The sequence below is a fragment of the Eleutherodactylus coqui genome, chromosome 1 (assembly GCF_035609145.1).
Source record: "Eleutherodactylus coqui strain aEleCoq1 chromosome 1, aEleCoq1.hap1, whole genome shotgun sequence".
Classification (NCBI taxonomy): Eukaryota; Metazoa; Chordata; class Amphibia; order Anura; family Eleutherodactylidae; genus Eleutherodactylus; species Eleutherodactylus coqui.
This window is the reverse complement of record NC_089837.1, coordinates 42,339,438-42,353,106: the sequence shown is the minus strand read 5'-3', so window position 1 is coordinate 42,353,106 and position 13,669 is coordinate 42,339,438. Positions and strand designations below refer to the sequence as shown.

General features: G+C 47.1%; 1 protein-coding gene across 1 annotated transcript in view; it reads left to right on the top strand.

Moving 5' to 3' along the window:
- The first annotated feature begins 7,463 nt into the window (after nt 1-7,463).
- The window catches only part of LOC136614436 (zinc finger protein 585A-like), a 66,944-nt gene continuing 60,738 nt past the window's right edge, over nt 7,464-13,669 (top strand). Inside the window, exon 1 of the mRNA XM_066594116.1 lies at nt 7,464-7,552. Within this exon, the coding sequence (XP_066450213.1) occupies nt 7,475-7,552 (78 nt within the window). The 5' untranslated portion in view covers nt 7,464-7,474. The remainder of the gene's footprint in view (nt 7,553-13,669) is intronic.

The following is a 13,669-nucleotide window of genomic DNA, read 5'->3' as shown; positions in this document are numbered from 1 at the left end:
TTGCCCAAAGAGTACAAAATGTCTTTGTATGTGGATGATATGCAGATTTGGCTGACTGAGTAACTTTAAAATTAATATGTTAAAATCAGAGGCACTGAATGTATCTATACCTCCTGAGGAGGTTGCTAGCTTATCACAGTGTTTCCCATTTAAATGGAGAAACTCTAGCATTAAGTATTTGGGCACACATATAGCTAGATGTGTCGTCAATATATTCTCTAAACTACCTTCCATTACTAGAACGTACTATTAAGGATTTAAATAATTATGATAAAAAATTCTTGCAGAAGGGGAAATCAAGAATTAAAAACAATCACAGAAAAATGGCCGTTACTTACTGACTGAGGAGTGCATATAGATGCATCCTCCTCTCACCATGCAGGTAGCTGACTACCAAATGGAGGAGCCAATAACACCTGTGCAGGACACCGATAAGACAGCCACTCACACTGCCTCTTGATAATGAGGGGGGTGGGTGCTTGGCGTACACTCCCACACATATTGGATACAGGGTGCCAGACCATTCTGATATATGTAGTTCACCATGCAGACCAGCAACCTATTAATGACGCCATGATAATTCGGCAGGTTGTCCTGCATATCCATCAGTGAACCACATTGGTACTGCCACCCTGGGCTCCCCCTGGAGTCTTAATGCCACACTGCATGTGAATGATAGATAATAAATGCAAGGCATTGGTTGGATGTTGGCCAAGATACATGAGCCCACTAACCACTTCACGGTTCCTTGCGTTGTAGTGGGTCCCTACACTAATATAATCAGTAAGTAACGGCCATTTTTCTGTGACAAAAAATTCTTGTCCTGGTTTGGCGGTATTAATGTTCTCAAAATGGATGTTGTCCCTCTCTTCCTATATCTGTTTTAGACACCCCCCATTGTCCCTCCGGACGGTTTCTTCAAACAACTACAAACAGCATTTACTCGATTTGTATAGGGAGGGAACTGTAGTAGGATAGGTTTTAGAACACTAACAAGACCTAGAGTGGATGGAGGAGCGGGGCTACCTGACCTTAGGATATACCATTTGGCTTCAGTGCTAATGCGCTTGTCTGACTGGCATTTCCACAGAGAGTCCAAACAATGGGTGAGTCTAGAAGAGGATTTGTTGGAAACGAAGGTGGGGCGTTAAGACCTAAGACTGTAGAGCGCTCGCCTTTTGCAGAAGATTTCCTGAAAATGTGGGATAAATGGGCAATATGATATGGACTGTCCAATAAGAGGGGACAATTAACTCCATTATTTGGTAGCCCAGATTTCCCTCCTGCTATTGAGGCTTCCAGCTTCCTAGGTTGGTCAATGAAAGATGACATTACAGTGTATCACATTTTGCGAGAGGTAGGGGTCCCATCTTATGAGGACCTGAGGGCAGCACAACCAGGAAAATCATTATCATGGTACTCATACATGCAATTGGCACACAGAAATTATGGGAAATACCCTTGACTAGGACCCCACCTTCATAAAGAAGTGGGAACATGACCTGAGATGTTTGATTGAACGCGAGGAGTGAGAGAGAGCCTTCTTACTTGCTCACAAGCTGTCCATGGCATGTAGACCACAAGAAAGAAATTATAAGATAACAACGAGGTGGTACAGATGTCCAGCTATGTTGCACCACATTTTCTCCGTGGTCTCTCTAGATTGCGGGAGGTGTAGTAGAGAGCTTGGAACCATGCGGCATATTTGGTGGAATTGTCCGAGCATTGTGCCCTTTTGGGGGTATGGTGTTCTCCACTTACAAGGAGATTACGAAAAGTTCAGTTACTCCCACCCCGCAGATAGCTTTCCTGTCTATGCTACCTGGTTCATGACGGCCGTCAGGAAAGACCTGTTGCGTTGTTTTTTAAAGGCCGCGCACTCAGTTATACCTAGATATTGGAAAACGCAAACGGTCCTGGCAACAGTGGAGTGGATACAGGAGGTTAATAAGTTGATGACTATGGAGGAGTTGGTGGTGGAGGAGAGAGATAATTAGGAGTTTATATGTATTTGGAGTCCATAGATGAACTTCCAGAAATCTCCGGAATATAGGAGACAGATTGGAAACTAGTAGAATGCAGTTTAGGATCGATCTTTATTGTTCTTTTTATATGTCACACGAGAGATAATAACTTCACCTGGGTATAGAGACATATTTTCTTCCATATATCATTATAGTGCATATTTTTTCTCTCCCACTGATGTGTGTATGGTGTGTGGATAAGAGTTCCACCCGACCCCACACTTTTTTTCCTGAATGGCTGTGATTGGCTCATCGGGCGCCGGCTATGATTGGCTGCCAGTGCTCTATCAGCCAATCACAGCGCTCGCTTTGCTGGAGGCGGGGTATTTAAAGCCCCAACACCAGCAGAAGGCATCTGTGAGACGAGGAGGACGCCGCGCTGATGCCGGACCAGGTAAGTAAAAGCCCCCCCCCCCCACACCGAAAGTAAGACATTGTGCCCCTTTTGGGGGAAAAAAAAATAAGACAGGTCTTATTTTTGGGAAAACACGGTATTGGCTTAATTAGGAGTTTTCACTTTTGTTTTTCTAACTACCTGATTGTGTTCAGATATAAGGTGGTTTAATGAAAGATACATGTAACGATGATGATTGAAAATGTTTATTTACGGTTATGTAAAAACTAAAATGCTTGAATAAAAACCGATTAAGCATAATAATAAGGCCTAATGTCCACGGCGATACCGTTTGTAAATACCAGCTCTGCTGGCAGAGACCGTGTATGGGCAGCAAGTGCAGTGCGCATGACCGAGTATCTCACGCATGCGGTTATACGTAGTGTGACTCTGTCTTTTATTCTTTAAATTCCCGCTCTATTTCATCATGTATTGCATATGCTGCCTATACAAAAAAATATAGGGTTCAAGCTGCATGGTACACCAAGAAATAGAACATGCTGCAAATCTATTTTTTGTGCGTAGCTACGCATTGTCTACACGCACATGTGCATGGATCAATGAAAGTCAATGCTAGGTACTAAGAGCTGGTGTCTGTCCTTCACCCTCCTCACAGATCACAGGAGCTCCGTCCCTCCTGTCACATCACCGGCATCACAGAGCCTTCATCTGCCACTTCTCACTGCTGAGCCCCGCCCCTTATATACTGATCACATGACAGTGACATCATCACAGGTCCTTCAGCCACCATTTCTCTTCCTCACCACTAAGCTCCGCCACTTACATACTGATAACATGATGGTGACATCATCACAGGTCCTATTACAGTGTAGCAGGTCTTGGTTCCTGCTGTACTCTCTGTTATCAGCCAGAGGATATATATCTACTTATACAGCACACTGATATCAGCTACATTATATTACAGTATCAGAGCTCTGCGTGTGACTCCGGCCGGCAGGTAAGAGACGCCGGAGGGTTTGTTGCTTGTGATGTGGTCAGACATGTTCTCTCTGTATCTGTGTAGTCGGCCCCCTCTCGCACACTTTACGGATCGGCGCTCTCCACGTGGTTCTGTGTTGTTCGGCTTCTTTCAGTTCCATCATGTTGGTGTCGGCTTTATTCCAGCGTGTTGTTTGGCGGCCGGGTCTTCTTTTACGGCTGACCGCTCCAAGCATCATCCATGTTCCTAATGAATTAGCTCACATTATGTGGCCGGAGTACGAGAGTCTCTGTCTTGGAATTTTGCCCTCCAATGACCACTTTGGTTTGGTTTGGTGCGGTCTCGGACGGTTTTTGGTTCGTGATCTTTGGTGTTTGTGGGAGTTTCTGAAGCCATCAATCTTCCTCTGGTTTTCTTCAGTGTCCAACGTGTGCAGCCGTGCATTGTGATTGGGAAGATGATTGCGTTGCCCATTTTCTTGCAATGCTTATATGTTTGTTTTCCCAGATCTTAGCCATACATAACATTGCGCTGCGACCTGGCGCGATTCGTTGTTTTATTTCGGGTTTTGATTCTCCGTTGCACTCGATTTTTGATCAAAGGAAGATGACGTCTTGAAGTGCTTTGATTTATTCGTTGTTGATTTTTTTCTTGTACCATTACCGGCTGTTGTCATGGTCTTAGATTTCTTGATATCTAGTATGGGGCGGCTTTTTACCTTCCTCCTTTAACCTCTTAATGACCATCCATATGTCTTTTGACGGTGGTCGTTAATGGGCTTTATTCTGCAGCGCTGTCTTTTGACGACGCTGCATTAGAAGCCCAGTGTGGGTCTCCCGTGCCGGGGAGAGCGGGTGCTTGGCTGTCAGATGAAGAAACCTCAGATCGCTGGTGTTTAACCTTTCACAGGCTGCGGTCATTGTGATTGCGGCATGAAAAAGGCTAACTGAGGGATTGGGTTGCTATGGCACCTGGAGGCCTGGATATAGCGGCTGTGGGTGCGCCAGCTACAGTGGCCTATATGGCTCAGCCTCTGGCTGTGCTTCATAGGCTTTCTAATGCATTACTACATTGTTGAATAGTAGTGTATTAGAGTGATAAAAGATGCTGATAATCAAGTCCCCTAGTGGGACAAAAATAAAAAATGTTAAATGTATTTAAACAAAAAAGGTAAAAAAAAGAATGTAAAATAAAAATACCAAAACCCCACTTATCCCCCTTTACTATTCAAAAAAAAATAAAAGTCATATATGTGGTATTGTTCATAATTACCCAGAGAAAAAAGTAAGTAAATTATTTAACCGACACCGTGCACGCCATGAAAAAAACATGCCGATAATAGTTCATTTTGGCTATCTCGCCTCACAAAATACTGAATAGAAATTATCAAAACTTCACATGTATATAACAAATGGTACTAATTCTATTAAAAAGTACAACTCATCCTGCAAAAAAACAGATTGTGAAAGATTTGCAAGAAAAAAAGAGTGTTCGCCCAACACTATTCGGTTCTTGGCCAACAGTACGGCTTTGATGATTCTAGCGAACGGAGTCACCAACAATAGTATAATCTGTGCCATGGATCTGGGTAATGGTTACACTATAAGGCCTTAGTCACACGGGCGTTTTTTCCCGCGATTTGCGGATCGCATGACGGATGCGCATCCGCAAATCGCGTGACCGGGGCCGAAAAATCGCCCGAAAATACTGCTCCTAGCCGCATTTCAATAGAAACGGGCTGGAGCTGTCCAGCGCATTGAATTCAATGGAGTCGGCAATACAGCCGGCTCCATTGAAAGCAATGCGCTGCGGGCGATCGCGGGATGAATTTTCGGGAAGGGCTTAAATATATAAGCGCTTCCCTGCAATTCATCCAGAAATGTGTAAAAATAAAAAATATATATATACTCACCCGGTCCCGGCAGACGGAGTTCAGCCGCGGCCGGCGGCAGTTCCCTGAACTGCTCTCTGTAGTATTCAGCAGCCGGGGATTTAAAATCCCCGCCTGCTGAATGAGCTGCCTCTGATTGGTCACAGCTGTGGCAGAGAAGAATGATTTGTCTAGTATATGTTCTCAATGGGGTCGGCGCTGCTGCCGCCGGCCCATTGAGCGCATATAGAGAAGAGAACAGGAATCGCAGATCGCAGATAGGTGCGATCTGCGATTTCTGTTCTATAATTTATTGGACGAGCGCATAAAAAGCGCTCATGTGTCCGATACCATTGCAAAGCAATGGTTTTATAAAATCGCCGGACGCATGCGCAAATAGCGCGAAAAAACGCCCGTCTGACTAAGGCCTAAGGGTGCATTCACACAAGCGTGTTTTTGTGCGCACATACGCACGCACAAAAACACGCTTGTATTTACAACAATGCATTCCCTATGGTGCGTACACATGTCCGTACTTCGCAGGTGCGTGACTGCACCATAGGGAATGCACGCATTGTTTTCGATGGAGCCGCGGCTGCTGCCGGCGGCTCCATTGAAGGCAATGGTCTGCTGGGACCCCTGAATTGTTTTTCATGGAAGAGCTTTACATATAAGCTCTTCCCTGAAAAAGAAAAATTTTAGTGTAAAAAAAAATAAATAAATAAATTGAACACAATGGTCTGCGGGCACACCTGAATTGTTTTTCAGGGAAGAGCTTTACATATAAGCTCTTCCCTGAAAAAGAAAAATTTTAGTGTAAAAAAAAAATTTTTTTTAATTACTTACCTGTCCGCGCTGCTGTGTCCCCCGGCGGGGATGAAGAACACATCTGCATCTGCCGAATTCTTCAATTCTCTACCGCAGCTGTCACACATGTCAGCTGTGGTAGAGGTTTCTGCTGCCGGCAATTGATTTCAGGGAAGGGCTTTAAATATAAGCCCTTCCCTGAAAATCAAGTAAAAGTGGTTTAAAAAACAAAAAAAATAGATACTCACCTCCCTTCAGCTGCGGGGGCGCAGCCATATCTTCTCCTGCTGTCCCCTGCACTGTGGTGCTGATCTATCAGCAGGCGGGGATGTAAAATCCCCGCCTGCTGAAAGAGCTGAATGTGATTGGCTGAGGTGCTCAGCCAATCACAGGCAGCTCTCACCGAATGAATGAGGGCAGCAGAATCCTCTACCGCAGTTGACATGTGTGACAGCTGTGGTAAAGAATTAAAGAATTCCTCTGCTGCATCTGCCACAGATGTGGCAAATGTATCAGCAGGGAATTCTTTTAATTAGTGGGGGTGAAGGAAACATCTGCCGCATGTGGCAGATGTGTTCTTTATAACCGCGGGAGTCACGGCAGCACCAGAGAGGTAAGTTTTATTTTTTTTTTTGCACTACAATGTTTATTTTTCAGGGAAGGGCTTATATGTTAAGCTCTTCCCTGAAAAAGAATGCAGGGGGCCGGCAGAGCATCGTTTTCAATGGAGCCGCCGGCAGCAACCGCGGCTCCATTGACAACAAGCACGCAGCTGTGTTCACGCGTGTTTTTGCTCGTAGCTAGGTGCGGACGTGTGTAAGCACCAAAACATGTTCGTGTGTACGCACACTAAGTGAGTGAGCGTGGTGAATCAGAGGGTGGATAAAAGCAAGAAAACTGGGGTGTGGAACAAATTTTTTATAGCATGTAATGAATCACACAATTAAGGTGTGGCCTGACTTCTCTTTTATTTAAACCAGCATTTCTGGCCAAGGCTGTATATCACACATGATGTCCCCTGTATGATTCCGCTTTATTCATAAAGATGACGACGGGGCTAAGACCTTCATATGATCCTCCAAAATGGTCCTTCTACCGCATAACCTAACAAAAATGGGCAAAAACAGGAATGAAGTTGCTAAAAGAGTATCCCTTCATACATACCCAGAATGTGCAGGACGTAACTGTAGATCATGTAGTGTTAAGGGCTTAAGGGTGTGCAGATCAAACAATTCAACATGGATTTTTCCACATGGATACCGAGAACTGTGTCTCTCAATGATCAGTGAGTGAGGTTCTGTATATCACACATGATGATGTCCCCATATGATTTAGAGTCTCTCCTTCTCTCATAAAGGGCCGGCAGTGTAGAACCCTCCAGTTCATCCAGTTCTCTCATGTCCTCATCCAAAATGGTCCTCATGAATGACCCACCGTGGATGGAGAAGACCAGCAATGAGATTACCAAAAGAATATTAAACTTCACCTTGGAGATCATCTACCTGCTGACCGGAGAGGTAAACTTTTTTATGTTTCTATGATTTTGGCTGCAAAACAGTCAAATTACATTGCAAACTAATAGATGACAATGCAATAGATATCTTGAAATTATCAGGTTGCAAAAACCTGTGAGCCACAATGTGACCACATTCACTTCCATTAGTTTACGATATTGCTTGGCTATTCTGCACTCTTTGATTGCATGACCTTTTTTTGGTCAAAGCCCTAGCCTTATATAAAGCATAGCTAACTTTTCCAATGATTTTTCAGAATAATCAGCAGTGTGTGTATGAGGAATCGCTCTTTTTCTTGTATGATGTGAATCCTGTATTTTCCCATTCCCCCCCCCCCCCCCTGTGGATTGTATATTTACATGCCGCTGCCATGGTATGTGTGCTGTGTTCTATAGATCAGGGTTCCCCAACTCCAGTCCTCAGGGACCGCCAACAGGTCATGTTTTCAGGATTTCCCCAGTGTTGCACAGTGTCTCCGACATTGCCACAGGTGTTCTTACTATAGGATATCCTGAAAACATGACCTATTGGTGGTCCTTGAGGACTGGCGTTGGGGAACACTGCTATAGATTGTACACAGAGAACTGCAGATTCTGCTCTCTAAGTCTCTGCAACAAACACATACATAAAATCATCCTGTAGAACACTACCATATAGAAATATTACTCCCACGCTGTTTTCACATGATGTGATTGTTTTCATCTAAAGGTCCCCGGGGCACAGGCAAGCCATGAGTCTGGTAGTTTATAGTAGAGCAACAAGTAGGGGAATGCCAGCTCTGTATAAAGACCCCTGTCCACAGCAGTGATCAAGAAGCCAGTGTGCTTTGAAACACGTAAAAGCATGGACAGAAGTCTTAATGGTACCTTTTTATAACATGTAATTTTATATGTTTGGAATTAATAAAAAGCTCTTTCTGTGGAGCCGTCATTCTCCTACTTGATGTAAAACACTACAATGTGAGTGAGCAGGAGAGATGTGATTTCTGTTTCTGTTGTCCCCTACCCTATGCTCTATACACTTTAATGACCACAATAACTCCTCCTCCACATCCTGTTCTAAAGTCTTTGTGTCTTCTGTCAGTCATTCAACAATAGGCAAGTAGGAAGGGAGACCCCTGGTGGCCAGCATTGTAGGGGACATTCTAGCACAAAAGCATTTTAGCTAAGTAAAGTAAATTGTAGATCTGCTAATTATCACATCATATAAGCACAAGTTGTTTGAAATGTTGTAATGAGGAAAAACCAACCAACAGCCAGGAACCAACAGAATTTCAATGGCCGGAGTTTGGCCCGGAGACTCGGATTTTTGCCGCTACTTTGACATCTATATAGAAACAATGCAGACTGACGTCAGGAGGAGCACACGGTCCATCTAGTCTGCCCTTATATTATTACCTTTTATGTGTCTGTTAAGATAGATATATGTTTATCCCAGGCAGGTTTACAGTCACTTATTGTTGACTTTTCAACCTCTTGTGCTGGAACTTTATTTCCAGCATCTACTTCTCTTTTAGTAAAATATTGTCACTCACACTAATTTCAGGTTGCTCCCCTTGTTCTTGAGTTTAGTTTCTTTCTTCCAGTAACATATATAAAGGTTTCCATCATGTCCCCCCTCTCCCTTCTTTCTGCCAGGATATACAGATGAGGTATTCTGTCTCTCCTGATAAGGATCTGAAACGCAAAACTTAACCATTAGAGATGAGCGAACGTACTCGTCCGAGCTTGATATTCGTGCGAATATTAGGGTGTTCGGGATGCTCGTTACTCTTGACGAGTACCACGCGATGTTCTGGTTACTTTCACTTTCATCTCTGAGACGTTAGCGCGCTTTTCTGGCCAATTGAAAGACAGGGAAGGCATTACAACTTCCCCCTGTGACGTTCAAGCCCTATACCACCCCCCTGCTGTGAGTGGCTGGGGAGATCAGATGTCACCCGAGTATAAAAGTCGGCCCCTCCCGCGGCTCGCCTCAGATACCTTGTGAGTTAGCTGAGGGACAGTGCTGCTGGTGCCGGAGCTGCTGTAGGGAGAGTGTTAGTAGTGAGTGTAGGCTTCAAGAACCCCAACGGTCCTTCTTAGGGCCACATCTACCTGTGTGCTTGCTGCTGTTAGCAGTGGATATATATATTTTTTTCTCAAAATCGGCTGTGCAGAGCATTGCACCCTGCATTAGCGACAGAAGTGGTGGTTAGGCAGGGAGAGTGTTAGGAGTGAGTGTAGGCTTCAAGAACCCCAACGGTCCTTTCTAGGGCCACATTTAACCGTGTGGAGTACTGTGCAGGCTGCTGTTAGCTGTGTTGCATTTTTTTTTTCTCTCAAAATAGGCTGTGCAGAGCATTGCACCCTGCATTGATACTACAGGGACAGAATTGTGTAGGCAGGGCCAGAAGACATATATTATTGATTGAATATAGTCAGTGGGCCTTTTCTTTTAAAAAAAGGGAAAAAAGTATATTTGGCCTGCCTCTGTCAGTCCTCAGGGCTCTGGGTACGTGTGTGCTGCGCGAAGAACGTAAAAAAAAATCAGACGCAGCCAACTACGTTTTACAGCAGGCTTGCGCCACTTTCTTTCCTGCCTGTGAAATTCCTTGCTCTGCTCTAGTTAATAACTCTGCAACACTAAAGTTCTGTGACACATTTGCAGGGGCACAACACAGTTATTAAACTTATTATTCATTGAATAGACGCAGTGGGCCTTTCCTTTTAAAAAAAAGGGAAAAAAGTATATTTGGCCTGCCTCTGACAGTCCTCAGGGCTCTGGGTACGTGTGTGCTGCGCGGAGAACGTAAAAAAATCAGACGCAGCCAGCTACGTTTTACAGCAGGCTTGCGCCACTTTCTTTCCTGCCTGTGAAATTCCTTGCTCTGCTGTAGTTAATAACTCTGCAACCCTGCAGTTCTGTGACACATTTGCAGGGCCAGAAGACATATATTATTGATTGAATATACGCAGTGGGCCTTTTCTTTACCAAAAAAAGGGAAACATTCAATTTGGCCGGCCTCTGACAGTCCTCAGCGTTCTGGGTACGTGTGTGGTGGGTGCAGAACGTAAACAGAAATCATACGCAGCCAGCTACGTTTAGCAGCAGGCTTGCGCCAATTTCTTTCCTGCCTGGGAAATCAAATCACTGGTAATACACCATGCTGAGGGGTAGGGGTAGGCCTATAGGACGTGGACGCGGGCGAGGACGTGGAGGCCCAAGTCAGGGTGTGGGCACAGGCCGAGCCAGTGCGGTGGCCAGGGGTAGAGGCAGGGCCAGACCGAATAATCCACCAACTGTTTCCCAAAGCGCCCCCTCGCGCCATGCCACCCTGCACAGGTCAAGGTGCTCTACGGTGTGGCAGTTTTTCACAGAGACGCCTGACGACCGACGAACAGTGTTGTGCAACCTTTGTCGCGCCAAGATCAGCTGGGGAGGCACCACCACCAGCATGCGCAGGCATATGATGGCCAAGCACCCCACAAGGTGGGACGATGCCCGTCCACCGCCTCCGGTTTGCACCACTGCCTCTCCCCCTGTGCCCCAACCTGCCACTGAGATCCAACCCCCCTCTGAGGACACAGGCACTACCGTCTCCTGGCCTGCACCCACACCCTCACCTCCGCTGTCCTCGGCTCCATCCAGCAATGTCTCTCAGCGTAGCGTCCAGACGTCGCTAGCGCCACAGTTTGAGCGCAAGCGCAAGTACGACGCCACGCACCCGCATGCTCAAGCGTTAAACGTGCACATTGCAAAATTGATCAGCCTAGAGATGCTGCCGTATAGGCTTGTGGAAACGGAGGCTTTCAAAAGCATGATGGTGGCGGCGGCCCCGCGCTACTCGGTTCCCAGTCGCCACTACTTTTCCCGATGTGCCGTCCCAGGCCTGCACGACCACGTCTCCCGCAACATTGTACGCGCCCTCACCAACGCGGTTACTGCCAAGGTCCACTTAACAACAGACACGTGGACAAGCACAGGCGGGCAGGGCCACTATATCTCCCTGACGGCACATTGGGTGAATTTAGTGGAGGCTGGGACAGAGTCAGAGCCTGGGACCGCTCACGTCCTACCCACCCCCCGAATTGCGTGCCCCAGCTCGGTGGTGATATCTGCGGGGGTGTATGCTTCCTCCACTAAACCACCCTCCTCCTACGCAACCTCTGTCTCGCAATCAAGATGTGTCAGCAGCAGCACGTCGCCAGCAGTCGGTGTCACGCGGCGTGGCAGCACAGCGGTGGGAAAGCGTCAGCAGGCCGTGCTGAAACTACTCAGCTTAGGAGATAAGAGGCACACGGCCCACGAACTGCTGCAGGGTCTGACAGAGCAGACCGACCGCTGGCTTGCGCCGCTGAGCCTCCAACCGGGCATGGTCATGTGTGACAACGGCCGTAAGCTGGTGGCAACTCTGCAGCTCGGCAGCCTCACGCACGTGCCATGCCTGGCCCATGTGTTTAATTTGGTGGTTCAGCGCTTTCTGAAAAGCTACCCCCACTTGTCATACCTGCTCGGAAAGGTGCGCCAGCTCTGCGCACATTTTCGCAAATCACACACGCACGCTGCCACCCTGCGGACCCTGCAACATCGGTTTAATCTGCCAGTGCACCGACTGCTGTGCGACGGGCCCACACAGTGGAACTCTACGCTCCACATGTTGGCCAGACTCTATGAGCAGCGTAGAGCTATAGTGGAATACCAACTCCAACTTGCGCAGCGCAGTGGGAGTCAGCCTCCTCAATTATTTACAGAAGAGTGGGCCTGGTTGGCAGCCATCTGCCCGGTCCTTGGAAAATTTGAGGAGTCTACCCAGATGGTGAGCGGCAATGCTGCAATCATTAGCATCACCATTCCTCTGCTATGCATCTTGAGAAGTTCCCTGCAAAGCATAAAGGCAGACGCTTTGCGCTCGGAAACAGAGCCGGGGGAAGACAGTATGTCGCTGGATAGTCAGAGCACCCTCCTGTCTATATCTCAGCGCATTCAGGAGGAGGAGGAGCATGAGGAGGATGAGGAGGAGGGGGAAGAGACAGCTTGGCCCACTGCTGACGGTACCCATGCTGCTTGCCTGTCATCCTTTCAGCGTGTATGGCCTGAGGAGGAGGAGGAGGAGGAGGAGCATCCTGAAAGTGATCTTCCTAGTGAAGACAGCCATGTGTTGCGTACAGGTACCCTGGCACACATGGCTGACTTCATGTTAGGATGCCTTTCTCGTGACCCTCGCGTTACACGCATTCTGGCCACTACGGATTACTGGGTGTACACACTGCTCGATCCACGGTATAAGGAGAGCCTTTGCACTCTCATTCCCGAAGAGGAAAGGGGTTCGAGAATGATGCTATACCACAGGGCGCTGGTGGACAAACTGATGGTAAACTTCCCATCCGACAGCGCTAGTGGCAGAAGGCGCAGTTCCGAGGGCCAGGTAGCAGGGGAGGCGCAGAGATCAGGCAGCATGTACAGCGCAGGCAGGGGAACATTCTCCAAGGCCTTTGCCAGCTTTATGGCTCCCCAGCAAGACCGTGTCACCGGTCCCCAGTCAAGGCTGAGTTGGCGGGAGCACTGTAAAAGGATGGTGAGGGAGTACGTAGCCAATTGCAGCACCGTCCTCTGTGACGCCTCTGCCCCCTACAACTACTGGGTGTTGAAGCTGGACACGTGGCCTGAACTCGCGCTGTATGCCCTGGAGGTGCTTGCTTGTCCTGCGGCTAGCGTCTTGTCAGAGAGTGTGTTTAGTGTGGCTGGGGGAATCATCACGGATAAGCGTACCCACCTGTCAACCGACAGTGCCGACAGGCTTACACTCATCAAGATGAACAAAGCCTGGATTTCCCCAGACTTCTCTTCTCCACCAGCGGACAGCAGCGATACCTAAGCAATACGTAGGCTGCACCCGCGGATGGAAGCATCGTTCTCTCTCACCATCCAAAACGGGGACATTTCTGCTTCATCAATCTGTGTATAATATTCCTCCTCCTCCTCCTCCTCCTCCTGCTCCTCCTCCTGAAACCTCACGTAATGACGCCGAACGGGCAATTTTTCTTAGGGCCACAAGGTTCACTCATATAATTTTTCTTAAAAATTTTTATACGTTTCAATGCTCTTAAAAGCGTTGAAACTTTAACTTGAACCAATTTT